The sequence below is a fragment of the Gymnoscopelus braueri genome (assembly GCF_963280865.1).
Source record: "Gymnoscopelus braueri genome assembly, chromosome: 23".
NCBI classification, from domain to species: Eukaryota; Metazoa; Chordata; class Actinopteri; order Myctophiformes; family Myctophidae; genus Gymnoscopelus; species Gymnoscopelus braueri.
Genome location: NC_137625.1, coordinates 4,134,913 through 4,159,528, shown reverse-complemented (window position 1 = coordinate 4,159,528; position 24,616 = coordinate 4,134,913). Strand labels below are relative to the sequence as shown.

Sequence of the window (24,616 nt, the reverse complement as noted above, 5' to 3'; positions counted from 1 at the left end):
ATTAGCCTGAGAGGCTAAAAACAACAACCCTGTCTATCCAGTTAAGGTTCTGTCGGGGCGTTGGAGGGGGGTCAAGGAGGAGTCATGTTCAGGATCAGGGTCAACGGGAGGATGGCGGTTCTTACAAATCACCCTTCTAGTTCTATCTAACCCGGCTCTGTAAGACCTCACCTCTGCGTCCCTCCATGCCCTTCATCTCCACACATTGGTCCACCAGACCATCTGGTTTTCTCTCCCATGGTCCTCAGAGCACTGATCCCACTGATGGACAGACAGGCTCTAGGACCCAGCTGGTGCTCAGCGGGACCAGGATGCACGTTTTCCAAACCATACGCCTCATCACATGCATGGGTCCTCACCATAGGGTGTTAGAACACTTCATTAATCACCTTCTCTCTCTCTCTCTCTCTCTCTCTCTCTCTCTCTCTCTCTCTCTCTCTCTCTCTCTCAAATTCAATTCAAAGGAGCTTTATATTGGCATGAGAAAACATACATTTACATTGTGGAACACAACAAGTGGAACATAACAATCAAAACAAAACAATGTAGGCCTATGTACAATTGAATATTAAATATGAATGTGCATGAATAGATGTGTAAAAGAGCTGTGTTATAGGCCTATCTATTGCAATTTAGAGGGAAGACTATCTTATGAATCTATAAAAATTGTGCATTTTCCGTCAGAAATAGTTATACATCCATATAGGAAAGGTTAGCTTCATATAAACTTTCTCTCTTCTCTCTCTGTCTCATTCTCTGTCTCCCCCTCTCCCTCTTTCTCTCTGTGTGTGTGTGTGTGTGTGTGTGTGTGTGTGTGTGTGTGTGTGTGTGTGTGTGTGTGTGTGTGTGTGTGTGTGTGTGTGTGTGTGTGTGTGTGTGTGTGTGTGTGTGTGTCTGTCTGTCTGTCTGTCTGTCTGTCTGTCTGTCTGTCTGTCTGTCTGTCTGTCTGTCTGTCTGTCTGTCTGTCTGTCTGTCTGTCTGTCTGTCTGTCTGTCTGTCTGTCTAATTTTCATCAACACAACAATCAATCAATCATAATAGTCGCTTCTTTTTGGCTTGTTTTCAAAGACCTATAGGTTGCTTGTTTCTCTCGCTTGTCTGGCAACTCAGGGGGAGAGGGGAGGGGGAGGGGGGCTGTTTTTGCGCATGCGTGAAATCCTTACACCACACGCGCGGCTCTCACCAGTGCAATCCACTGTATGTGTGCCGCTGCAGCGCGCGCGTCTCTCTCTCTCTCTCTCTCTCTCTCTCTCTCTGTCTGTCTCTCTCTCTCTCTCTCTCTCTCTCTATCTCTCTCTCACACATTCACACACGCACGCACGCACGCACACACAGGACAAGGGGACAGCTCTGCTCTCAGCAGCATCAGTCTCTCAGACCGTCATGGTGTTCAGTAGGACGTAGAGACTCATTGATCAACATGGGTTAGATCGTTAGAATGAACACTTTACGCACGAGGACGATGCGACAACTTTGATGACATAAAATGTCCTTATTGTTGCGGTTTGAGCAGAAGAACAACAACAACAACTGGAGGGAGACGAAGGGACTTAATGATCTTGATTGTAATTGAAGTGACATTATATTAATTTAACAACAGAGACATGCTTACGGAGCTGCTTTGTACCACCGCGGCTGTTCTTCTCTACCTCAACACTCTGGACGCAGATTTCTGCTACGATGACAGGTAGGAGGTCCTACTGACCGTAACCTATGGCAACGGTCCTGGCGCTGACCGTAACCTATGGCAACGGTCCTGGCGCTGACCGTAACCTATGGCAACGGTCCTGGCGCTGACCGTAACCTATGGCAACGGTCCTGGCGCTGACCGTAACCTATGGCAACGGTCCTGGCGCTGACCGTAACCTATGGCAACATCACCATCATCATCAACATCACCTGCATCACCTTTATCATCATTTTAGCCTTGGGATCAAGACTGTTAGATGTATTTGATCGATTAATCGATCAAATACATCTAACATAGTCTAGATCCCAAGGCTAAAATGATGATAATGGTGATGATGATGGGGTCAAATATTGGTCATGTATTGATCAATATTCGTTTGTGTATTTCTCCCTGGCAGATTTTAGATGTTGTTTTTGCACACCATTATGATGTTCTTATTTTGATCATACTTAGACTATATAAGATTACTGAATGTCAGTCTCTAGGTTTTCTATGTATGACACTGTCTGATTTACTATGACTATGGCACATTATAGGAGTCCACTGGTTGTCCAACGTTTTATTTTCAAGGACCCCTATAACTCTGAGAGTGTACAAATGGAACCAAATGGACCCGTAAGCCTCCATTTGGTTCCATTTGTACACTCTCAGAGTTACAGACCTGTAATGGCCATTTAGGGCTTATAGCCCTATAGTCAAAAAGTCCTCTAGGATTTTCCAAATTTCCAATAGAATCCTTTAGGGTTCTGAAAATTGCTAATCATTTCTGTCACCTCTATCATAATGTTATTGAAATCCCATTGAAACATGTTCTCTCTATACTGGAAATGTTATATGTGTAACTAAAAGGCACTTGAGTTTGAGGGAAAAAAAGCTCTTTGTTTTTGTCTATCCATTTTGTATATGCTTATGGCAAAACCAAGCCAGCACGGTGATGACCACTACATACATCTAATATAGCCTTGATCCAAGGCTAATCATCATTCATCATCATCATCAGATCTCATGCACATGGCATTTATTCTTGAACCTCAATTTATTTTAATAAATTGCGCGACGGTGTGTGACGTCCCTTAAAATAATGGATATATAATATGGTACAAACGCTTCACAAGTTTGTGTTGGGAAGCGACACCATAGTAGGCGACTGTTGTTAGTGAGGCTTTTTACACGTGGAGGGAATGATTATGGAGAGGGACACACGCAGGCGTTTGTCCGCCTCGGTTGTGCTCCGCATCATGTGCCTTTTGTTGTGTCCGTATAGCCTAGACTAGAGACTATAGACCGAGTGGTGGAAAAAGTACTCACATCTTTTACTTAACCCATTAAGACCTGAGGCGATTCTTCAAAATGTTTTCTAAATCCTAACAGTTTGAAAAAAAATCCCAATTTTTTTTTTCAAGATTTTTCAAAAATAGCAGATCTACAAGTTCCGCGCTATGAGCTTGTATATCTGCTATTTTTGAATAGCCAAAGAAACCTAAAGTGACACAGATGCGTTCCAGGTATTAATGGAAAGTATCAATACTGCAATGCAGAAACACTCTGTTACAAGTAAAAGTCAAAGTACCAAAAGTCAAATTGAATGAAAATGAAAACAGCAGATCTACAAGCTCTCACAACGCGTCGTGACGCGACACGTTGTGAGCTTGTAGATCTGCTATTTTCAAATTGCCAAAGTTTAAATATAGGACTGAAGTGGTAAATATTGTACGTTTTGTAATAATAATCGAAATCTACAAAGTAACTAATAACTTTATTATTTTATTTTATTTTCAAATAATTGCAGTGGAGTAAAAAAGTACAATATTTGCCTCTGCGATGTAGTGGAGTAGAGTAGAGTAAGTAAAAGTATTGAAAATTAGAAATGCTCCAGTAAAGTAAAAATACATGTATTTATAGGCCTACAGTACTTGAGTAAATGTAGAGAGAGAGAGAGAGAGAGAGAGAGAGAGAGAGGGGGGGGTGCAGTTGCATCAGATGGTTGCTTGTGAATAAAAATGTGCACATGTTAAATTCACCTTCCAATGGACGGTGTTTTGTGTTTTATGACTGATTCTCACTGATAACTACATACCCCCCACCCTGGAGCTTTATTCTGATAGTAGCTTAATCATTGTTATCTAGAGTGTTTGTTCAGTAACAGGGGTCTCTCCAGCTCTATTAAAGAAGAAAATAGCAATGTCAAGTTAACTAGCTGCCTTCCAGCGGACTTCAAAACAGGCAACATTTTTGCACGACTAAAACATTGTCAGTTTGAACAATACACATTTTGTTAGGCTGTCACATCATCGCCATTTAAAGTTACACATTATGCTTAAGTTCATTTACATTACTTCAGAGTCCTATCTTGCTGCCTATACACGTGGTTAAGATGCTCTTTGTATGAAAGCTCTCAGCAGCAGCCTGCTGCTCTGCACTCATACCCAGGGGAATCACTCTAATTAAACGCCGGAGCATTGCCTTAAATTAGAATAATTTAAAACGCTTGAACAAATACCCATATATCAACAATACCACGCTTTCTATAGGGTCCATTAGGAAGTAATGGTGGAGAAAATCTGCCTTCTTTCTGCCTGTGTTGGTTGGTTGTCCGGTCAGAATACCTTAAAAGGATACAAATGACCTAATCGTAAGTCATCTTTATTTAAAAGCACTGTACAGTATAAAGTGGGGCGGGCGACATGTAAAATAAGCAATCCCTGACATATGAGCTCATTCGCCTGCTGCTGCTATTGCCGAAATTAGCCAGACTGATATGAATTACTCCTTTGAGGTAATTCGTTACAATTCTTCATCCCATGACTTATCGTCTGTATGTAAACCCTGCTGAGCTCATCATACATTTATTACAACGATACTACATTTCTGTGTGGATTAAAACAGATGCATTGTTCTGCTGACAGTGAACAGGTTGCCTCCCCTTCGGGTTGAAATGGTTGTTGTCTGTCTGTCTGGTAGCTACTTAAACAGACAGACACCCCCTCCCTCCCTCATTCATTTGTCAACGTTGCATTTTGACCTCTGTGAGTTGGAGGTGTAGGGCGTGGGTTTTCAACACGGGGTCCGGGAATCTTTGTGCGATGGGGAACATTAGCCGAAAATAGCCGATTCCACAAGCTCACAAACGTCTCGTGCTGCGAGGCGTTGTGAGCTTGTAGATTGGCTATTTTCGGACAGTTGGCGTATAGGGGGAAAAGAGCAGAGCAAGTACAGAGCCAACGGTCAAGTTGACTATATTGAGGGTTTAAAAGGTTAACTGTCTGAAAATACACATTAGCACAAATCCAACATGTTAAAGGAGTAGTTCACCCAAAAAATTACTTATTTTCTATCCATTGCACACCCCATGAAGCCTTGAATCCATGGATTTATTTGTGTTTTTGTCGCATTCCTAAGCTAATAATTTGATTCCTGTCTCCTACCGGCTAATGTATCCGGTAGGAGACACAAAGTAGATTCTTTGTGTCTCCTACCGGAAATACAACCGGGCATCAAATTATTGGCTTAGGAATGCGACAAAAACAAAAATAAATCCATGTATTCAAGGCTTCATGGGGTGTGTAATTGATAGAAAATAAATATTTTTTTGGGTGAACTCCTCCTTTAATAGAAAAGATAATGTCAAACAAGTCTATGAAATCGATGAAAAAAATGTCATCTGCAACACAATTTTATACAATAAGTAGTGGGAGGTCCTTGGACTGAAAAACATTGCAGACCCCTGGTGTAGGGTGTGCGTGTGTCTGTGGGTGTGTCTGTGTGTCTGTGGGTGTCTGTGTGTCTGTGGGTGTGTCTGTGTGTCTGTGGGTGTCTGTGTGTGTGTGTGTGCGTGCGAGCGAGCGCGTTCACGTGCACATGTGTGTGTGTGTGAGGGAGAGAGTATCTGAGCGGACAAAGAAGGAAGTGGAAAAGAGAGACTGAGTGCATGCAGGTATTTGAGAAAGCAGTTGGTCCTGCAGAACATTAGACTGTAATGGTCACAGCAGCAGCTCTCCATCCATCAACATCTGACCATGATGACACAGTGAAGTTGTCACGCAGGTCCTCCTCTTCTCCGGTGACGGATTGCCAGTGGCCTCTGTCCCGGCCGGTTCTAAATCCCAGCCTAAGCACTCCATCGCTGCCTGCATCCCCACAGCGAAGGGTCACCATCAACCCACCCTGGGGATCTATCAAAGTCACGGTGATCATTTACACTCTGGGGACTCCACTGACTGACTTCTGTTTTGGTCCGGCGCTCCCAGGTGGAGGCGGAGGAATACCAATCAGAGGTTTGACCTCGCCGGTCGTTCATCAAACAAGTCTCTTTCCGGGGGTCAAGAGTGGCGTGCTCCCTGTGTCCCTTGGGGACGTCCCTTTGGAGGGACTTTCTAGTTGGAGGTGGTTGCAACAAGGGGCTTCAGAAAGGGTGGTGTAGCTTCATGCTAATGTGTAGATTTTGACACGGCTTAAAACGGCTGTCTCTGTTGCTTTTTATTGGCTTATTCGGCTTTTCAAAAAGTCTCTCTTCGATTGTCTTGTTCCTGGATCTTCCCTGTGTCTGACCTGACACTACATCTCTAGTGTGCTTCATTATTTATTACGTACAGGCCTTTATATCACCCGGGACCCTTTGTGCCTTTGAAGCAGACAATGCCTCCGTCTGGAGGCTCAACGTTCTGGGGGATGTCCTGGCAAAAAAATCTCTGCTTTCTCAATCATGTCAAGTGTTTTTCCTGGGTAAGACTCAGACGCTGGCCAAACGCTCCGTCGGCCAATGGTAATACCAATAAAAAGACTGTGTGTGAAACGACTGCATTTTTTACTGCTAGTGAGAGAGGACTATGAGCCAGACATTTTTCAAAGAGGGGAAATCCTGCTTTATTAGTTTGTTAACTGATGCCTTTAGAGTCATTCCTCTCAAATCATCGTCTGTCACGTTATCTCTGATAGAGGCCGTTGTTATGTCTAGATGAGCTGTTGACAGCATTTCTGGCCATGTGTCCATATCAGTTACAGCCATGGGGGGGTTGTGATATGATGACCATACACCTGCGTTGGTGTGGTACTGACCACATATGTGTGGGCCCATAAACTAAAGGAAAAATAAAATAGTTACACCCTCCAGCCTCGATGCAGAAATATATTTATTTGGGCTACTGCCAACGTTTCAACTCATGCCTTCATCACAGCATATAATGGATTTATTTTTTTGGCTGTGTGTGTACGTGCGGGCAGCAATTTGGGTTTTCCTTTCGCTTGTGATAGAATGCGATATCTTTCTGAGAGGGATATAGCTCAAGGCATATGGCTACTTATAGATTTGAAAATAGATTTGCAGTGAACTCTAAACTCTCTCTTGAATCATCATCATCGAGTGTTGTGACAGGTTAACAAATGAGGCTCTGAAGGATTGTAACATTTCAATGGCACTGGCTTTTAACGGCACGTTGTGACAAATTGATCCAGTGATAGATGAACGCAACCAGAGGAGTAGGAAAGCATTCAGCCAGACACCAAAAGCACAGCAAGGACTCTCTTAAGAGTCAAAGGAGGCACCTCAAGAAATCACATTGAAATGGAAGACGTCCTAAGCAGTGTTGCCATGTCTGCTTATTATAGGCGACTTTGGGCTTGTTTTTCTGTAAAGTCCCGTGTAAATATTGGTAGTTGCGGGTTTGCGTTTCCAAAGTGTGGTTGCTTATTTGGGCTTGCTTCCTAATGTTGTATAAACCAGTGGTTCTCAAACATTTTCATGTCAAGGACCCCCTAATTATTATGTATTTGTCAGCAGATCCGCCCATCTGAACATATCTTGTGCCAGGGACCCCCGTACCAGGGGGTGTGCGGATTCCCTAAACATCTTGTGAGCTCAAATTACGCCGTGGCCTCGATGTAACAGCCCAGAATTGCATTATGGATCCTTAGGGGTTTAGCGATGAAACCATCTTCGTTTCATACGTAGGAGAAAAGCTATTTCATCTTTGGGTGGGTGGGTGGGTGGGTGTGTGGGTGTCTGGCTAGTTGAGATGAGGTTGATGTGGTCTGTTGATGACAGAAATGACTGCCACATTTCCTGCATATGCAATTCCGAAATTAAATTCCGATCCATAATATTCCCCATGCTTGCATCTCCTCCCTGTTGAAAGCCGCTGTTTAAAGTGTTATTGCCCCCATGTGTTGCGCAAAAACAAAGGCCATATGATACAATTAACTGTAGCCCACAAATTACACAGAGGTGACAGAGAGAGACGTGACTCTGTGAGTGTCGAGTCACAGCGGTGCCACGATGGAGGCAACAGGATCACAGAGTCACTGGGTTTCAACATCTGTTCCTTCTCTATTCGGGTTTCTGAGGTCGACAGATAAACGTATCAATATGGGAATCGTCTTTCAGGGAGCCTCCTCTGAGGTCAGACAATCGTTTCTTTGACGCAAAAGTGTTAAAGAATCTCCTTACTGCGTGATAATGGACCACACACCGGTTAACCTTCTCCTTGCACACCCATATCAATAAAAATCATGAACATTTTTTGAATGACCCTCCCAGCACAGGTTACTACTGTATATACTAGTGCTTCAAGTTAACATACTGTACTGTACAGTCTTCCTAGGGGGTCCTCAGAGTTACCACACCGGGGCCGCCAAATGTTTGTGTGATAGGAACACATTTTAAAAAAAATCTATTAACCACTTGAACCCTAGCATCCCTATTCTGGGGGTACCATTTGTCGAAAATAGCAGATCTACAAGTTGCGATGCATTGTGACCTTGTACTATTGTGCTATTTTCCTGCGAAGACGTTTGGTGTAGAGGAGGGAAAAGAGCAGACCAAGTACAGAGCCAAACGTCAAGTCATTTCTGAAAATACAGATTAACATGAATCCATATACTGATGGATGGAACAAGTCTATGAGGCTATCTATGAAATCTGTGAAATGTTTAATATGAAACACAATTTTAACCCATTAAGACCTGAAGCCGATTCTACATGTCTCCTAAATCTCAACAGTTTTCTGAAAAATATATGTTTCTATATCAGTGGTGCTCAATCTTTTTCATGTCAAGGACCCCCAAAATAATATGAATTTGGCCGTGGACCCCCATCAAAATATTTTGTTCCAGGGACCCCCCAGAAGCAAAGATATGAGTTAAAAATGTTCGCTTTAAAAATATATATATTCAAAGATTTACACACATTTTCACGATTTTTCAAAAATAGCAGATCTACAAGCTCATAGCGCGGCACTCGGTGCCGCGCTATGAGCTTGTATATCTGCTATTTTTGAATAGCCCAAAGTGTAAAATAATGCTTTTTAGCTCAAATCTAAAAATGAGACAGTTCCAGGTCTCAATGGGTTAAACAATATGTAGGGGGGGGGGGGGGGTCCATGCTTCATCTCTCTCTCAGCTAAGGGGTCCTTGGCCCGAAAAACGTTGAAGACCCCTGCTGTAAAGTATTGACTTGAAATGAACCAAACCGAACCAAGGCCGATGCTTAAATGTATCATAGTATGACATAATACAGATATGTTTACATGTTCATGTGCCCCAAATTCCTTTTTGTTTCACACACAAATTGCTAGGCCGCTTTGGGCAGTGAGAGAGTTAAAAAAAAAACAAGAGTGGCCTAATGTTACATCTTGATGGTTTAACGACAATTAGCCGGTACATATGATCCTTGTGTCATGTAATAACTCATGTTTCGCACAAAAGGCCCACTTTTCACGACACAACACAACAACTTTGAAGAGCTACCGTATACCTGGTCTCAGCTTACTACTACAGGCTGACACCTTCCCAAACCCATTGTGATCGGTTTCGGGCCATCAGAAAATAAATGTTAGTGGGAGTTTCTGAGCCTCCGGTGGAATACTATACAAGCAATTATCTAAAATAAGCACCCTAGTTTTGTTTGCGCTCTTTTAGTCATGTGCCTAGCAAAGATAAGTGTAAGGGAGAAGCAGTGGTGTAAAGTAACTAAGCACGTATGTACTCAAGCACTGTACTTTTATTATTATGAGGTAATTATGAGGTATTTTTTACTTTCGTCAGTATTTACAATTACTTTTACTTCTACCCCGCTACATCTCTGAGGGCGGCTAATATTGTACTTTTACTCCACTACAATTATATGAAAACTTTTGTTACTAGTTACTTTGTAGATTTGTATTATTATTACAAAACCACTTCAGACATTTGAAAATAGCCGATCTACAAGCTCACAACGCGTCGCGTTGTGAGCTTGTAGATCGGCTATTTTCAAAGGATTTTTATACATTTTGAAACTTGTGAAATGTGACCTCCTGCATAATGAGTAATTTTACTTTGGTACTTTAAGTACATTTCGATGCCAATAAGTTTGTACTTTTACTCAAGTCAATTTTGAATACCGAACTTGTATTTGTAACAGACTATTTCTACAATAGGGTATTTGAAACTTTTACTTAAGTAAAACATTTGAGTACTTCTTCCATCACTGCCTAGAAAAGATAAATATAAGGGAGAAGTGGGCGGGTGAAGTGAAAATGTCTTTTAGTTTTCTGCAATAAATATAGGAGTCTGGCTGAGCCAACCAAGTGGGGTGTCTCTGCCGTGGAGGAGTTAAAGACAAACTAAAAGAGAATTAAAATGAACAATCTGGTGAGAGAAGCGCTCAAAGAAGTGTTTATCAAAAGAAATACGAGTCGGTTTTTGAGGCGAGGGGGAATTTCAGCCACATTTTGGGTACATCAGGGATTGGCAGAATCGTGTAACGTTTAGAATATTTGGCGGCCCCTTTTTTTATTTTTCACAAGACGGTGGTTGTTGCAATGGCCTGCACTACTGTACTTCACCATATGTTGCGCTATGACGAAATAAACCCATAAAATGTAACAAAGTGTACGTTCCGTAGTGCAATTCCAATGGTGAAAGCTGTGTTGTTTCACCCGAAAAAGCAATGGCGGATTCGGCAACGCCCCGAAATACCCCTATGTGTGTCTCAAAGAATTGGTGTAAAGTGCTCATGTGTTAGTCGCTTCTTTTGGGCTTGTTTTCCTTGACCAGGTTGCTTATTTCTCTCACAACATCTGGCAACGCTGGTCCAAACATGCTTCGGTCAAAAGGATGACATAAGCAGATTTGTAGATGAACGTTCAAAACCTGCTCTTACTGTACGTGTGGTGCTTATCTGACCAACCGGCCACGTGTGTGATCTTTATGCTCTTCAGCTGGAAGTTGCAGAGTGTGTGTGGGGTTGAGTTTCTGCCACACGGAGCATTAAAGTCTCACTCTGTAAGCTAAGCTCACTGTTCTGGTGTTACATTACACTTAGAAGCTGGCATCCACTTTTCCACTTCCAGCTACAAGGTGGACTTAAAAAAAGAAAAGAATGAAAGAAATCCCAGCAGTCATAGTGCAATATGAAACCAGAACCAGTCTGGGAATCACTGGGATCCAGTGGTGGAAGAAGTGCTCAATTGTTTTACTTAAGTAAAAGTACCAATACTGTAATGTAGAAACACTCTGTTACAAGTAACAGACCGGTATAATCTTTTTTTTTTGTAAAGGTGCAAAAGTATTGGCATCAAAATATACTCATCATGCAGAATGTCCCATTTCACAAGTTCAATACGTATAAACATCTTTTGAAAATAGCAAATCTATAAGCTCACAACACGTCGCAAAGCGGCGCGTTGTGAGCTTGTCGATCGTCTATTTTCAAATAGCCAAATTATATGGAGGGCTGGTTAATGTATGTTTTAGTTGCTAGTTACTTCAAAGTAACTAGTAACTAAAGTTTTCAAAGAATTGTAGTGGAGTAAAAAGCACAATATTTTCCTCTGAGATGTAGTGGAGTAGAAGTAAAAGTATTGAAAATAGGAAATACTCCAGTAAAGTAAAAATACCTCAACATTGTACTTAAGTACAGTACTTGAGTACTTTACACCACTGATAAAATCACAGGGATCCCTGTGCTTTCCCCTTCTACCTTTTCGAGTCAATAGTCGTTGTGTATTGTCTTCAAATGACTGTTGTTGTATTTTCTGCACTTTTCTCTGAGCAGAAAATCAAACATAACAGTTTTTGCCTCACATGATAATTAAGAAACAAGACCCGAGAGGGAGTGCTTTGTGGTGGTTATTGGCACACTCACACTGCACAGCCGTGTATTATTGCTTTTATACAACCGTTACATTTTTTTTTTTTTTTAATATGAGTTAGTACTGTTCGGTTTCACTATTATTGCGTTGCTTTCAGCCCTTCCGCAACCCGAAATACAGTAGTTCCCCATTGTTTACCGTTGCTATAGGCTACTTAACTGCACTAGGGGACCGTGCGTGCGTGCGTGCGTGCGTGCGTGCGTGCGTGCGTGCGTGCGTGCGTGCGTGCGTGCGTGCGTGCGTGCGTGTGTGCATGCGTGCGAGCGTGCACCAGTGGTGTAAAGTAACTATGTACATCTACTCAAGTACTGTACTGTACTTAAGTACAATTTTGAGGTATTTTTACTTTCCAGGAGTATTTTCAATTTTCAGTACTTTTACTTCTACTCCTCTACATCTCAGAGGCAAATATTGTACTTTTACTCCACTACAATGATTTGAAAACTTTAGTTACTACTAGTTCCTTTGCAGATATACATTATTAGATTATAAAACATACATTAACCATTTCAGCCCTATTTGAAAATAGCAGATCTACAAGCTCACAACGCGTCGCTATTTTCAAACATTTTAGGACTTTTACTTTTGGTACTTTAAGTATATTTTGATGCCAATACTTTTGTACTTTTACTCAAGTAATTTTTTTATTCCAGACTTTTCCTTGTAACAGAGTACTTCAACATTCAACGGTATTGATACTTTTACTTAAGTAAAACATACTTTTTCCACCACTGCACTGGGTCTTATGTAGCCTCAATATCACAGAAATCCACTGAGGAATGATTTTTGGGGGATTAAAGATGATGATGATGATAATAGTGATAATCATTAGTCAGTAACAATTCTCTTCAGTTCAGTCCATGACCAAATCCATTCATGATAGTAATTCTGACTGTGGTAATGACCAAGTATCCGTTCATTAAAACACAGCCTTCGCAGCCTAATTAATTTGCCATTAGGATATCAGCATGGATTAGAGTTCTGTCGCCACGACTGATTTCAGTCATTTTTTATTATAAGATGAAAGAGTATTAGAATAGTTCAAACTAGCAATAGAATACATGTTCAGAAGCATCGTACAAAAACCCTCAGATATTTCATAAAAGCCAAAGGTTTTCACTGTGTGATTTATTCAACTGGTTGGCTGTATGTAGAACAGCAAAAACATAGATTAATAATTTACTGAGGCTACTTATTTATGCCTATCACTCCTTTCCATGCATGGAGCATATAGGCCGTTAATTACAGTCCGCCAGAGTCCTCTATCCTGGGCCTTCTTTTCCAGCTGTTTCCATGTCAGGCCACACTGCTTGATGTCAGTCTCAAGGTCCCTGCGCCAGGTGTTCTTTGGCCTTTCCCCTCCTTCTGGTGCCTTGCGGGGTCCATCTAAGGCAGGGCTACTCAACTTAAGATGGCTCAGGGGCCACTCAGCAAAATACCAAAAGTCCAAGGGGCCGCAAGCTAAAAATGACGGTCCTATTTTGGATTTTTCGATTTTGTAACACACACTATGCATTGTTATTGTTATAAGAAAATGTACATTTTGACATCATATTCTTTTCACTGTACCTGTTTATTTTGTGTGTATGTCCAGTGGCATCAGTTCAGCAAAAGCTAAGGTATGGCAAGGTTAGGGTTGCCAACTCCCAGAGATTGAAGTAAGGGACACCTACCCTAGGCGGCGGAAAAAAATAGGGGTCAAACCCCCCAAAAAACCCGAAATGCATAGAAAACTATGCATTATACCTGTAACAATTGATGTTTGTTTTTGAAAAAAAATGTAGCAACCCATATATTTGAACGTATTTTTTTTTGTTTTTTTGGTTTGACCATGAGGGGCCCCCAAGACGCTGCGTTGGGGCCGCATGCGGCCCGCGGGCCGCGGGTTGAGTAGCGCTGATCTAAGGGCTTGTCTCGTGATGCTGGTTTTGGGCTTTAGGAGCGTGTGGCCGATCCATTCTTCTCTTAACCTCCTCTTCTACTGCCGGTAGACCCGCTCTCTGCCAGAGATCATTATTGCTAATGGTGTCTGGCCAGCGGACGCTCACGATCCTCCTCAGGAAACATCACCATTTTACATACTGCGCTAATTGTTTAGGAAACACAGCAATAGTGTGGAGGACTTCTTTCATGCTGTTTCACACACACCACAGATTGGGACTTGGCCTAATAATGTTTTATTCATCCTATATTAGAATAGGAGGGTAGGGCTGGCCGGCCACCATGACTCAGCCATTACCATATACTGTAAGGAGTTACCAATGCAGCTACGCCCAAACATGGAGTGTGTTGTCTAACCTCAATGTGTCGTCATGGCATCAGGCAATCAGTCAGCTCCATATATGGGCACACGTGGGGGCATGCCCATATATGGGCATGTACTGATGACATCAGGGATCTCCATATATGGGCATAAAAGGGACAAGGACTGACAGATACAGAGATCTCCATATGGGCATATCAGTTTGGCCAGGCTCATAGTCTTTAAACAAATTAGCAAAATATATCATTTAGTTCAGCCTAAGTAAAAATGAATCCTTCCAAAGGGCCACATGTAAGCACCGATGACTGGAACCAATACATTACATTGGTGATGCAATCCAGTGTAATGGAAGTCAAATGAACTTCACATGGGGGTTTAACATGATCCCAGTTTGTCAAATGATCAACAGGCATTCACAAATATATAGGCTGAGGGAAACGGCGTTACAAAACCATAAAACGCATTATATAACATCATAAAAAGTTCAATGTTCCCCTCTGAGATGGACTGGAGGGACAAGCAGACATGATGTCATGCCAAGACGTCATGACATCATGTATGAAGGACTGCTTTGGCTTTTGAAATAAAATGTATTTTTCAAAGTTCTCTATGTAGCCACAGAAATGCAACCAAAAGAGTGAATTCAACCTGACATTTGTAACACTGTTACCACTACAGAGACACATGACGGCAAGATCTATTTGAGAGTGTGGCGTGTCTGTGTGTGCTGTGTGTGTGTGTGTGTGTGTGTGTGTGTGTGTGTGTGTGTGTGTGTGTGTGTGTGTGTGTGTGTGTGTGTGTGTGTGTGTGTGTGTGTGTGTGTGTGTGTGTGTGTGTGTGTGTGTGTGTGTGTGTGTGTGTGTGTGTGTTGTGTGTCTAGGACACATAGTTCCACTTCCAGGAAACCCCTGAATATCCTTCCTCCACTTCTCATGGTTGCTTGACTCTCCTGCTGATAACGCTGCCAGTCAATAGCGGAAAAAAATCAAGACTTGTCTCTGTCCTTTAGGTAATGGATAGCTAGAGTTGTTATCATAGTGATGGATGTGACTAGATGTATTGTGTCGCAGTAATGGATGTGACTACTGTAGATGTATTATCACAGTTATGGATGTAACTAGATGTATTATCAATAGTAATAGATGGATTATTGGATTTGTGCAAATATCTTAAATATATCCATACCCCAAAATATCATCACATTATAAATATTGGGCTATTCGGTCAAAGATATTTTGTCTTTTGATTCAGTATTGCCAAGTCCTCAATAGAAGGTCCATCAACAGAATGATTCATTGAACTGCATGCACCTACAACTTCTTAAGCCATTAAAACCGGGAAAGCATCTGTGTAACGACTTTAACCATTATTCTATACTTTGGCTATTCAATAATCTTGAACATTTGTGCAAATCTTTGAATATACATACAAGTAAGACGCGCGAACGCTGGAAGCGAACGCAGCTCGAAAATATTGTGTATTTACGGACTTGTAATCCGTGTTATTTCACCGTGATGGGGAGAGAACATTGTGTGTGTGTGTGTGTGTGTGTGTGTGTGTGTGTGTGTGTGTGTGTGTGTGTGTGTGTGTGTGTGTGTGTGTGTGTGTGTGTGTGTGTGTGTGTGTGTGTGTGTGTGTGTGTGTGTGTGTGTGTGTGTGTGGCAGGCTGGTGTGCATTGTCTAAATTCCTGCACTCTGGCGCACTCTGGAGGCTGCTTACAGGCAGTGCACGCATGTGAGTCACATGGGGGCGCGAGCCGATGAGAGCATGAACACAGACAGAATCGCAGACAGACAGACACACACACAACCTGAGCAGGGTTACATAGTAAGCTCCACTTGGTCGGAGCCTCCTTCCGCGTTCGCAATAACATTTTTAACGACAATATTTGCTTCTGGGGGCCCCTGGAACAAAATATTTTGAGATGGGGGTCCGTGATCAAATACATATAATTTTTAGGGTCCTTGACATGAAATGTTGTGAGCACCACTGATATATCAACATACGTTTTTCAGAAAACTGTTAGGATTTAGAAGACATTTGTAGAATCTGCCTCAGGTCTTAATGGGTTAAAGTGACCTTCACGCAGACACACACAGATACCTTCAAGGTCCTTGAAGGTATCTGTGTGTGTGTCTGCGTGAAGGAGCAGAAATATACGACCCAGTGACCTGCATTCAATCCGGGGTCCGAGCTTATCATCACAAGGCAGAAATGCATAATTCAGTGACATTTAGAAGGAAAAAAACACATGGACAGAAGATCAGAATCATAAATCATGAATTGAAAAGGAAGGGAAACTCCACCGTGGAGATTGTATAGTGAGACAGCATGGCCCCTTACAGTTACATATACAAAGAAAAATAAAGAATTAGTCATAACCCATCACAAAAATACCATGACCATTCATCCATGAAAATATCAGAGCAAAAGAGGTGAAATAATAAATTACTTTCTGCAGGAAAATAAAGTGGCTGTCTGCTTTATCTGAGGCAGGAAACCACCCCATTATCAAATGTGGATTCATTCCATTTATCAAAGCTACATTCCACTGCGGGATGTACTGTTCACTACTGCCATGTTTATTTATAAGCCTGATCCGCTTATCTCCAACTGGCTCTGGGTGCCTGTAGAGACGCCATTGCTTCCAGTGATCAGTGCGTCTCTGCACTGAGCAGGGTAGTGTTACACTATGAGATGGGTACAGAACAGGGCTTAAAGGGAGAGAATTGGATTTAAATGTTTTCCCTTCCTCACCTAAAGTACTTTAGCTAATTGGGGGAGACAATTTGCCGGAATGATGTGTTTTAGCTTTGTAAAAAAAAAGACAAACAAGCCAACAAGCGTGGGTGAATTGTTATTTTCAATTCGGCAGAAAATACATTATACCGTAGTTGTAGCAATGCAACAGTGAAGCAAGACAATATAATGTTGTATAATTATAATATATATTCTGAAGCAGTAGACCCTACCGCCTCAGAATATAGCTAATAGTAGGTAATTTCTCTACTGGGTAGAGCATGGCGAGTCCTTGCTGATTCAAACAAACTGATATCCACCAGTGGCTAACCTCTTTAGTCGTTTCCGGTTAAAGCTGCAATCTGTCACTTATTTCATGGCTGAGTCATGGTGACATGAGCGTGAGGGTCTTTTACTGGATTGGATACAGTTCCGTCTTCCGCGTTGTTCATTAGTGCAGCATGGTAAACAGGGTCCAAACAGGTTTGACCATTGAAAGTGAAAAGTCTCTCTTCTCGTACAGTGGATGCATATTGTTGCGTTCTGTGTCACTTCCAGGCAATCCTCGATTGCCCAAACTCGCCCAAATCCAATTCCGTCCAGAAATAGCCACGTTTCTTTGTAATTTAAGCTCACATTTCAGATGAACTGTGGTGGAGCAGAGAAACGACCCTTATTGAACAGAAACAGAACACTGCTTTGTTCTACAGCTGTTGCCCCGGCGATGCCACGTCTCTCGGACCCTCCGTTGGCCGTCTGATTGGTCATCAATTACAATTTACAATTTAGGTATTTAGCAGACACACACTAAACACGTGGTAATCTAGGATCTAGGATCATCTAGGATCATAAGTAAACCAAGAACCATCAGTCTAAACAGTATAATATCAAACAATCTATAATCTGTATATTGAAACTATACATACTATGTATGGGATGCCAGGTCAACAAATGAACCTGGCATCTGTCTACATAACCTGCTATGTAAGTTACGTTTTAACCTTTGTATAAACCTGCAAAAGGTCGTCAAGGCTAGGGCATGTGCTACGGCAAGTGCTAGGGGCTGAGGGTGGAGTCTGAAGGGGTGAGTCTTCAGATTACGGCAGAAGACTTGGAGTGAGTCTGCACTGCAGTTCTATCCGCAATGGGGAGTTTGTTCCAATTAGGACTGGTCCTTGTTCTAACCTTTCCTACAGATGAAACCGTATCTATCCAATATCCCTGACCAACAGTGGAACAAACGGAGGTGGAGTCTAGGACCGTTTTTTTTTCAGGCCAATGATCCCTTAGCTGAGAAATAGATGAAGGAGGGAACCCTGCTAAATACATTTCATATATTCACATTATTCATTTTCCATTAGATACATAGATAGCTTCATAGACTTGTTTGACATCACTGTCATGGTATTAACCACTTACTGTAAACATGTCAATACTTAGTAAACTTGACCTTTGGCTTTGTACTTTGTCTACTCTTTTTCCCCCTACAACATCTCTTTGCCGAAAATAGCTGAGCTTGTCAGCTATTTTTGGTGGCACCGAGTGCCGCGCTATGAGCTTGTAGATCTGCTATTTTTGAAAAATCGTGTTTAGAAGCGGCCTCAGGTCTTAATGGGTTAAACTGTTCCTAATTTTAGCTGGGGGACCTCAAGGAACCCTGGACCCCCCGCTTTGAGAATCAGTGATGTAGTGAATACATCATCAATACAGTGGACCTGTTGAGAGTGAGGGGGGGGGGTTGAGTTTTAATGGAACCGCTTCAGAAAATGATGAATTGGACTACAGGCGGGTGTGCTTTCTCACATTCATACTCTCTCTCTCCCTTGCTTCTCTTTGTGCCAGACTGCGTGTGTGTGTGTGTGTGCGTGTGTGCGTGGGCGTGTGTGCGTGTGTGCGTGGGCGTGTGTGCGTGTGCGTGTGTGTGTGGGGGGGGGGACATTAGTTTGTTAAGCAACTTGTGTGTATTTACACCCATTAGTCACGGATGGATTGAGGTGAAAAGTGAAGAAAGAACAAACAGTGTTTATGTTCACTGGTTCATCAACATGCATATACGCCTACTACATACATGTTACTGTACATTTACATATCATTTACATAATCCTACATATGTTAACTCATTCAGTGCCATTCTTATTTATGGCAGTTTGGTTCTGAGTGCCACAGCCAAAATTCATTGTAAAAAAAAAAGTGCTTAGGAGCCGAGATACAGCCTTTTTCAGTAAGAAGTTAAACAAGAAGTGAATGGAGCAGCAAATCTTCAAATAATCATATCTTGGGTTCTGAACATAAAATAAATAAATAAATAAAAAGATTATTATTATTATTATTTATTTTTTTCATGACGTCTTAGACGTCACGTGGCGCTCAGGGCGCTCAGAGGCCATGATGTCTTAGACGTCATGTGGCACTGAATGAGTTAACATACATTTACAGACACATGCTATTTCAAATTGACATATCCATGTTGCATACATTTACATGTAAGGAAAAACTTGAGCTCCAATGGTACAACAGAGTGGGCAGCAGAACAAAGAGGTAGGCATTATTTAGCTGTGCAGGAGGCCTGTGTTAAAGTGAAGAAGGGGAATGCTAAACTCTGGTAGAAGAAGGGATGTTGTTGTTCTAACCAGGCTGAGACGGGGGCATTGTGGTCGAGCCAGCTGTTTGAAAGTCATAGACAAACAATCTGCCGGTCCTGTGTCAGTGTGGAAATCTGGAGACAGATCGACATGTTTTGTTTTCTTCATTAATTCAGTGAAAGGCAATAGTTATCCAGGGACTTTTTGATTTCTCTATTAAGTCTATATTTGCATCTGAGATCAATGTAACCTGTAGAATGAAGGCGCTGAAGCAACTCGGATAGTTGGAGGTTTTCTTCGGGCACCTGATGCAGATGTAGTAACATAAGGATAAGGATAATTCCTTTTAACAGGTCGTTCATGAAAGTCCTTGCGGTCTTGTTTCCAATGAGAACCTGTGAGCAATTGGGGTTAAGAGTCTTGCTCAGGGACAAATTTCATATCATCGGCACATATGCTGGGATAGCCTGGAATCGAACCTGGGGCAACCAGGGCCAGCTGGTTCCCTAGGCGGGCTCACTAACCACTCAGCTATGGCCGCCCCAATCTACCCCAATCGACCCACATCTGAGGTCGATTAAAAAAAATGTCTTCGTCTTCCTAACAGTTTTCTGAAAAACCTGTTGCTACGTACATCAGTGGTGCTAATGTCAAGGACCCCCAAAATGATATGTATGAAAAACAAAATATTGTGTTCTAGGGACCCCCAGAAGCAAAGATTTGAGTAAAACATTTCACAAAATTATATTGAAAGATTTGCCCAAAAATGCAAGAAAAAAAAAAAGTAGATCTACAAGCTCATAGTGTGGCCCAAATATTGTATAGCTAAAGTATGAAATAATGGTTAAAGTGATTGATATGTGATGCTATATTAAGTACTTTTGCTAGGGACCCCATGAGCCACCCCCTGAATGGAACAAAAACAATGAATTAAATTCCTGTAAAGGAACAGAATACTGTATCGTTTCCTGTTGAATCCACAAGAGATATTAGCGAGCCAGAGTGAATGGCTTCATACTCTAAACAAACAGTGATTTATTCATTTGTTCACACAGGGTGGAAGAAGACAACTATGACACTTCTTAATCAAGTTGTCATTTATCTCTGTGGATGCAGATTGCAGACCGTGGCTTAGGAAGTGACTCTAATTACACGTTCCTCAAGTCAAAGGAACGTAATTAACTGCTTCAACCACAATAATGTTGATTTTAGATGGATTGATTTAGCTGGTTGTGTGTTCCTCGCACACTGTCATCCTTTCACCATCTGAAAGGATGTTGTCAAAGTTGGTATTGGGCGACGGGACCACCACAGCAATAAGACCCGGGTACACACACAGTGCCAGTAATCTAACTCAGTGGTTTTCAACCCTTTTCAAATCAAGGTCCATTATTTATTCAGTGTTTGAGCCACGGAACCACCATTTAATGAGATTTAGCCTCTCAGACCCACAGTTCCATGCTGTATTGATGTGGAACCAATAGGAGAGATAACAGGCACACGTTGATCAAAATAACAATTCTTCTACATTGTTCTACAACATACACTACTCACTTCAGCCATATACGTTTTGGCCATTTGAAAATAGCAAAATGCGTCATACTTGTAGATCTGCTATTTTCAAAAGATTTTGAAATGGGACATTCTGTATAATGAGTACTTTCTACTGTTGGTACTTTAAGTACATTTTGATGCCAATATTTGTTGTAATTTCACTGCAGTAAATTTTGAATTCCGGACTTGTAACAGAGCATTTCTACATTTTAATAGCAGTATTTATTGATACTTACTCGTACTTTTTCCACCACTGCTCTAATTGTGTAGACTTCTTGTAAATTAAGTCATGCAGATGTTTAACAATAATTTAACTCTTGAGAGCGTAAAATTAGATTAAATTACGCTCTCAACAGTTAATCTAATCTAACCATCATTTAGCTGGGGACCACCTGGAACCCCCTCAAGGACCGCTGGTTGAAAACCACTGCTCTAACTCTATGAGTGCACCTGAATGTTACTGTGTGATCTGGAAGCCAAGTATTTGCATCAGGGGTTCCTCAAATATAGATCATTTAAATGTGTTTCTGTGTCAGGTCCTACTATACTGTTGAGATCTAATTATTTATCTGGTGTGTGCCTGCTCTCAGATACCCATAAATGTCATATTAAAGCGGCAGCGCAAGTGTGGACATTTTTACCATTGAGCTAATGGAGCCTAGCCTGCATGCTCAGGGGATACATAGAATCTTGACCATGAGGTCCAAATTTGTGCCTAGGTGAGACATGACCTTTGACACGATCTAAATGTCTCAATAGAAGAGCCGGGAAACAACAAAGTCATGTTGTATTAACATACTCTACCATTACAGATTGGACAAAATTACATTTTATTCATTAAAAAAAGTTACATATTGCTGCTTTAAGGCTTCATCTCTTTTATGGATAAAACCTTAAATGGGCCACACCATGAATTTCATTTTTTTTTTGGGGGGGTGTATTTTTTGGGCTCCCCAGTGTCTCTTGTACCCCAAAAAAACATTCAGTCATTCATTCTCATTTCAGAGATTTTCAGAATGGGCGTGTCTGAACAGGCCATTTCAGAATGGCAATGCAAGTGACATCACTTGCATTGCCATTGCATTGATGATGGCCAGACAGAATTGCTCAGTAGCCCCCCGCTGCCCAAAAGGACGTTTTGGTATTGCAGCTGAAAGTGCTGTATAAGCCAGAGACAATTGACTTGGGATGAGTATATCTGAGTGATGATTTAGGCTCAAACCTTTTGAAAAAGGTTTGAGGGACATACACCATATGATATTAAATATCAAATATATTTTTTAAATTCATGGTGTAGATCCTTTAAACCGTATATAGTACGTAATAATAATTGTTCCAGATGTCAAAAACACAGGTTTCCTGGTGGTCTTTATACGGGTGTTATTGGAGGTTGGTGGTGACGGACGGAGGGGGGGTGGGTATGGGGACTGAAATCTTGCACTCATCCAGTCCTCTCGAGTGTTTTTATTTTTCTCTTTTCAATCAATTTCTAATTTTCAATCACACCCACATTGATTTTCTAGTTAACTTTTTTGGACAAAATAAACGATTCAGGGAAATCTCGCAGCCTACACCTCTGCTGCATGTCGACATCTTTATCGCATAACAATTTCTATTAATTTCCCAACTCTGCGAGGCGTGATGTGTTGTGCTGTGTGCCGCATGCCTCCCTCCCCGGGGGAAAAGCTCCACTTTTATTAGACATTGATTTTCTATAGGCTCTCCTTCATGGCGAGGCTAAGGACTCGCCACGAACACTTATCGACATCATCACTCAGTGGAGCGGTGAAGGGGTGTGTGTGTGTGTGTGTGTGTGTGTGTGTGTGTGTGTGTGTGTGTGTGTGTGTGTGTGTGTGTGTGTGTGTGTGTGTGTGTGTGTGTGTGTGTGTGTGTGTGTGTGTGTGTGTGTGTGTGTGTGTGTGTGTGTGTGCGTGTGTGTGTGTGCGTGCGCGTCGTCTAGCATTATTGTCAGATCACCTCTATTTTGTCAGACCAGCTAATGTGAGGCGATCAATCAATCTCTCTGATGGAGACGAGGACGCAGCGATCAATGCACTGAAAAATAGATGAAGTGGTGTGACTCTCCCTGATTGGGTTCATCCATTTCTGATCTCCATATTTCACCGCTGGGCTGGTTCCATTTAGTCCAGTCTGTGGGGTGGACATTTGGCAATCAGTGGAGTGATGTTGTTAGAGTTGTTAGATAAGCATGCCTTCTTCCCAAATATGCGTATTTCTAACACTTTTCTGTTCTGAAGCCAGTATTAGAAGTTATATAATATGTTTGCTTATAGCATCCATATCGCAAGATAACAGAAGTGTGTTGGACATTAGGACATACTCAAACAAGTGTATGAAATGATATCAGTCTTATTTGAACCCATTAAGGCCTGAGGCCGATTCTACACAATAATGTCTTCTAAATCCGAACAGTTTTTTGAAAAAACCTATGTTGTTATATCAGTGGTTCTCAATCTTTTTCATGTCAAGGACCCCTAAAATGATATGTATTTGGCCGCGGGCCCCCATCTCAAAATGTTTTGTTCCAGGGACCCCCAGAAGCAAAGATTTGAGTTACAAATGTTCGCTTTAAAAATACATATATTCAAAGATTTGCACACATTTTCACGATTTTTCAAAAATAGCAGATCTACAAGCTCGTAGTGCGGCACTCGGTGCCGCGCTATGAGCTTGTAGAGCTGCTATTTTTGAATAGCCAAAGAAATCTAAAATGACAAAAAAAAAAGCAAACAATGGTTAAAACGACAGAATCGCAACCCATATCCCGCCTAGTCAAAATGTGTAGTTTTTTTGCCCCCCCCCCCCTTCGATTTAAACGTTTGACTTCTTGGGAGTGAGAATGCGTTGAATGAACACCGGAGATTTTTTAGACTAGACTTTGTTTTAAACTAGAGTATCATGTACACTGAGCCTCCAGAACTTCTAATCAGGAAACTGGTTTTTACTGGGGACATGAAAGCAACACAAAACCCCGGTTTGACAAAGGGGAGACAGACAGCCAACTTCCTTCCATGGAGCTACAACTGTGTGTCAGCCTCTTTGAAGCCCAGAGCCACCGGAAGAAATCTGTTACTCCTGATTGGCTGTTTAGACAGATTGGTCCACGGGGCCAGGACTGCTCCATTCTGTGGATGTGGGGTGGGGTGGGGTGTGGGGGGGGGGGGGGGGGGGGCTCTTAATAAGGTCAGTGTTGGGCTGCCTGATGATGGAGAAAAAAAACATCTGGGCTTCAGCGATGGCGAACGATTATCGGGAATTGCTTTCTCTTGATTCTGGGAATTGCGTTGTTGATATTGATAATGCTTATTAGGTTTGGACTTTTGCCCTGCATGTACAGCGATGTTAACAGGATTATTCACATAATTCATATTTCTCTTTAATCAACCCCCCCCCCCCCTTTAACTCATTTGGCTGTGGCCAAATACGTATCATTTTGGAGGTTTCCTTGGCACAAAAAGGTTTGAGAACTGATTTAGAAGGCATTTAGTAGAATCTGCCTCAGGTCGTAATGGGTTAAATGCTGCATTAAAAGTAACCCATTGAGACCTGAAGCCGATTCTACATGTCTCATAAATCTCAACAGTTTTCTGAAAAACGTATGTTTCTATATCAGTGGTGCTCAATCTTTTTCATGTCAAG

General features: G+C 41.8%; 1 protein-coding gene across 1 annotated transcript in view; it reads left to right on the top strand.

Annotated features, from left to right (window-relative positions):
• Nucleotides 1–1,440: 1,440 nt before the first annotated feature.
• tmtc2a (transmembrane O-mannosyltransferase targeting cadherins 2a) overlaps nt 1,441–24,616 on the top strand; it is a 91,280-nt gene continuing 68,104 nt past the window's right edge. The window contains exon 1 of the mRNA XM_080421825.1: nt 1,441–1,687. Within this exon, the coding sequence (XP_080277951.1) occupies nt 1,605–1,687 (83 nt within the window). The 5' untranslated portion in view covers nt 1,441–1,604. The remainder of the gene's footprint in view (nt 1,688–24,616) is intronic.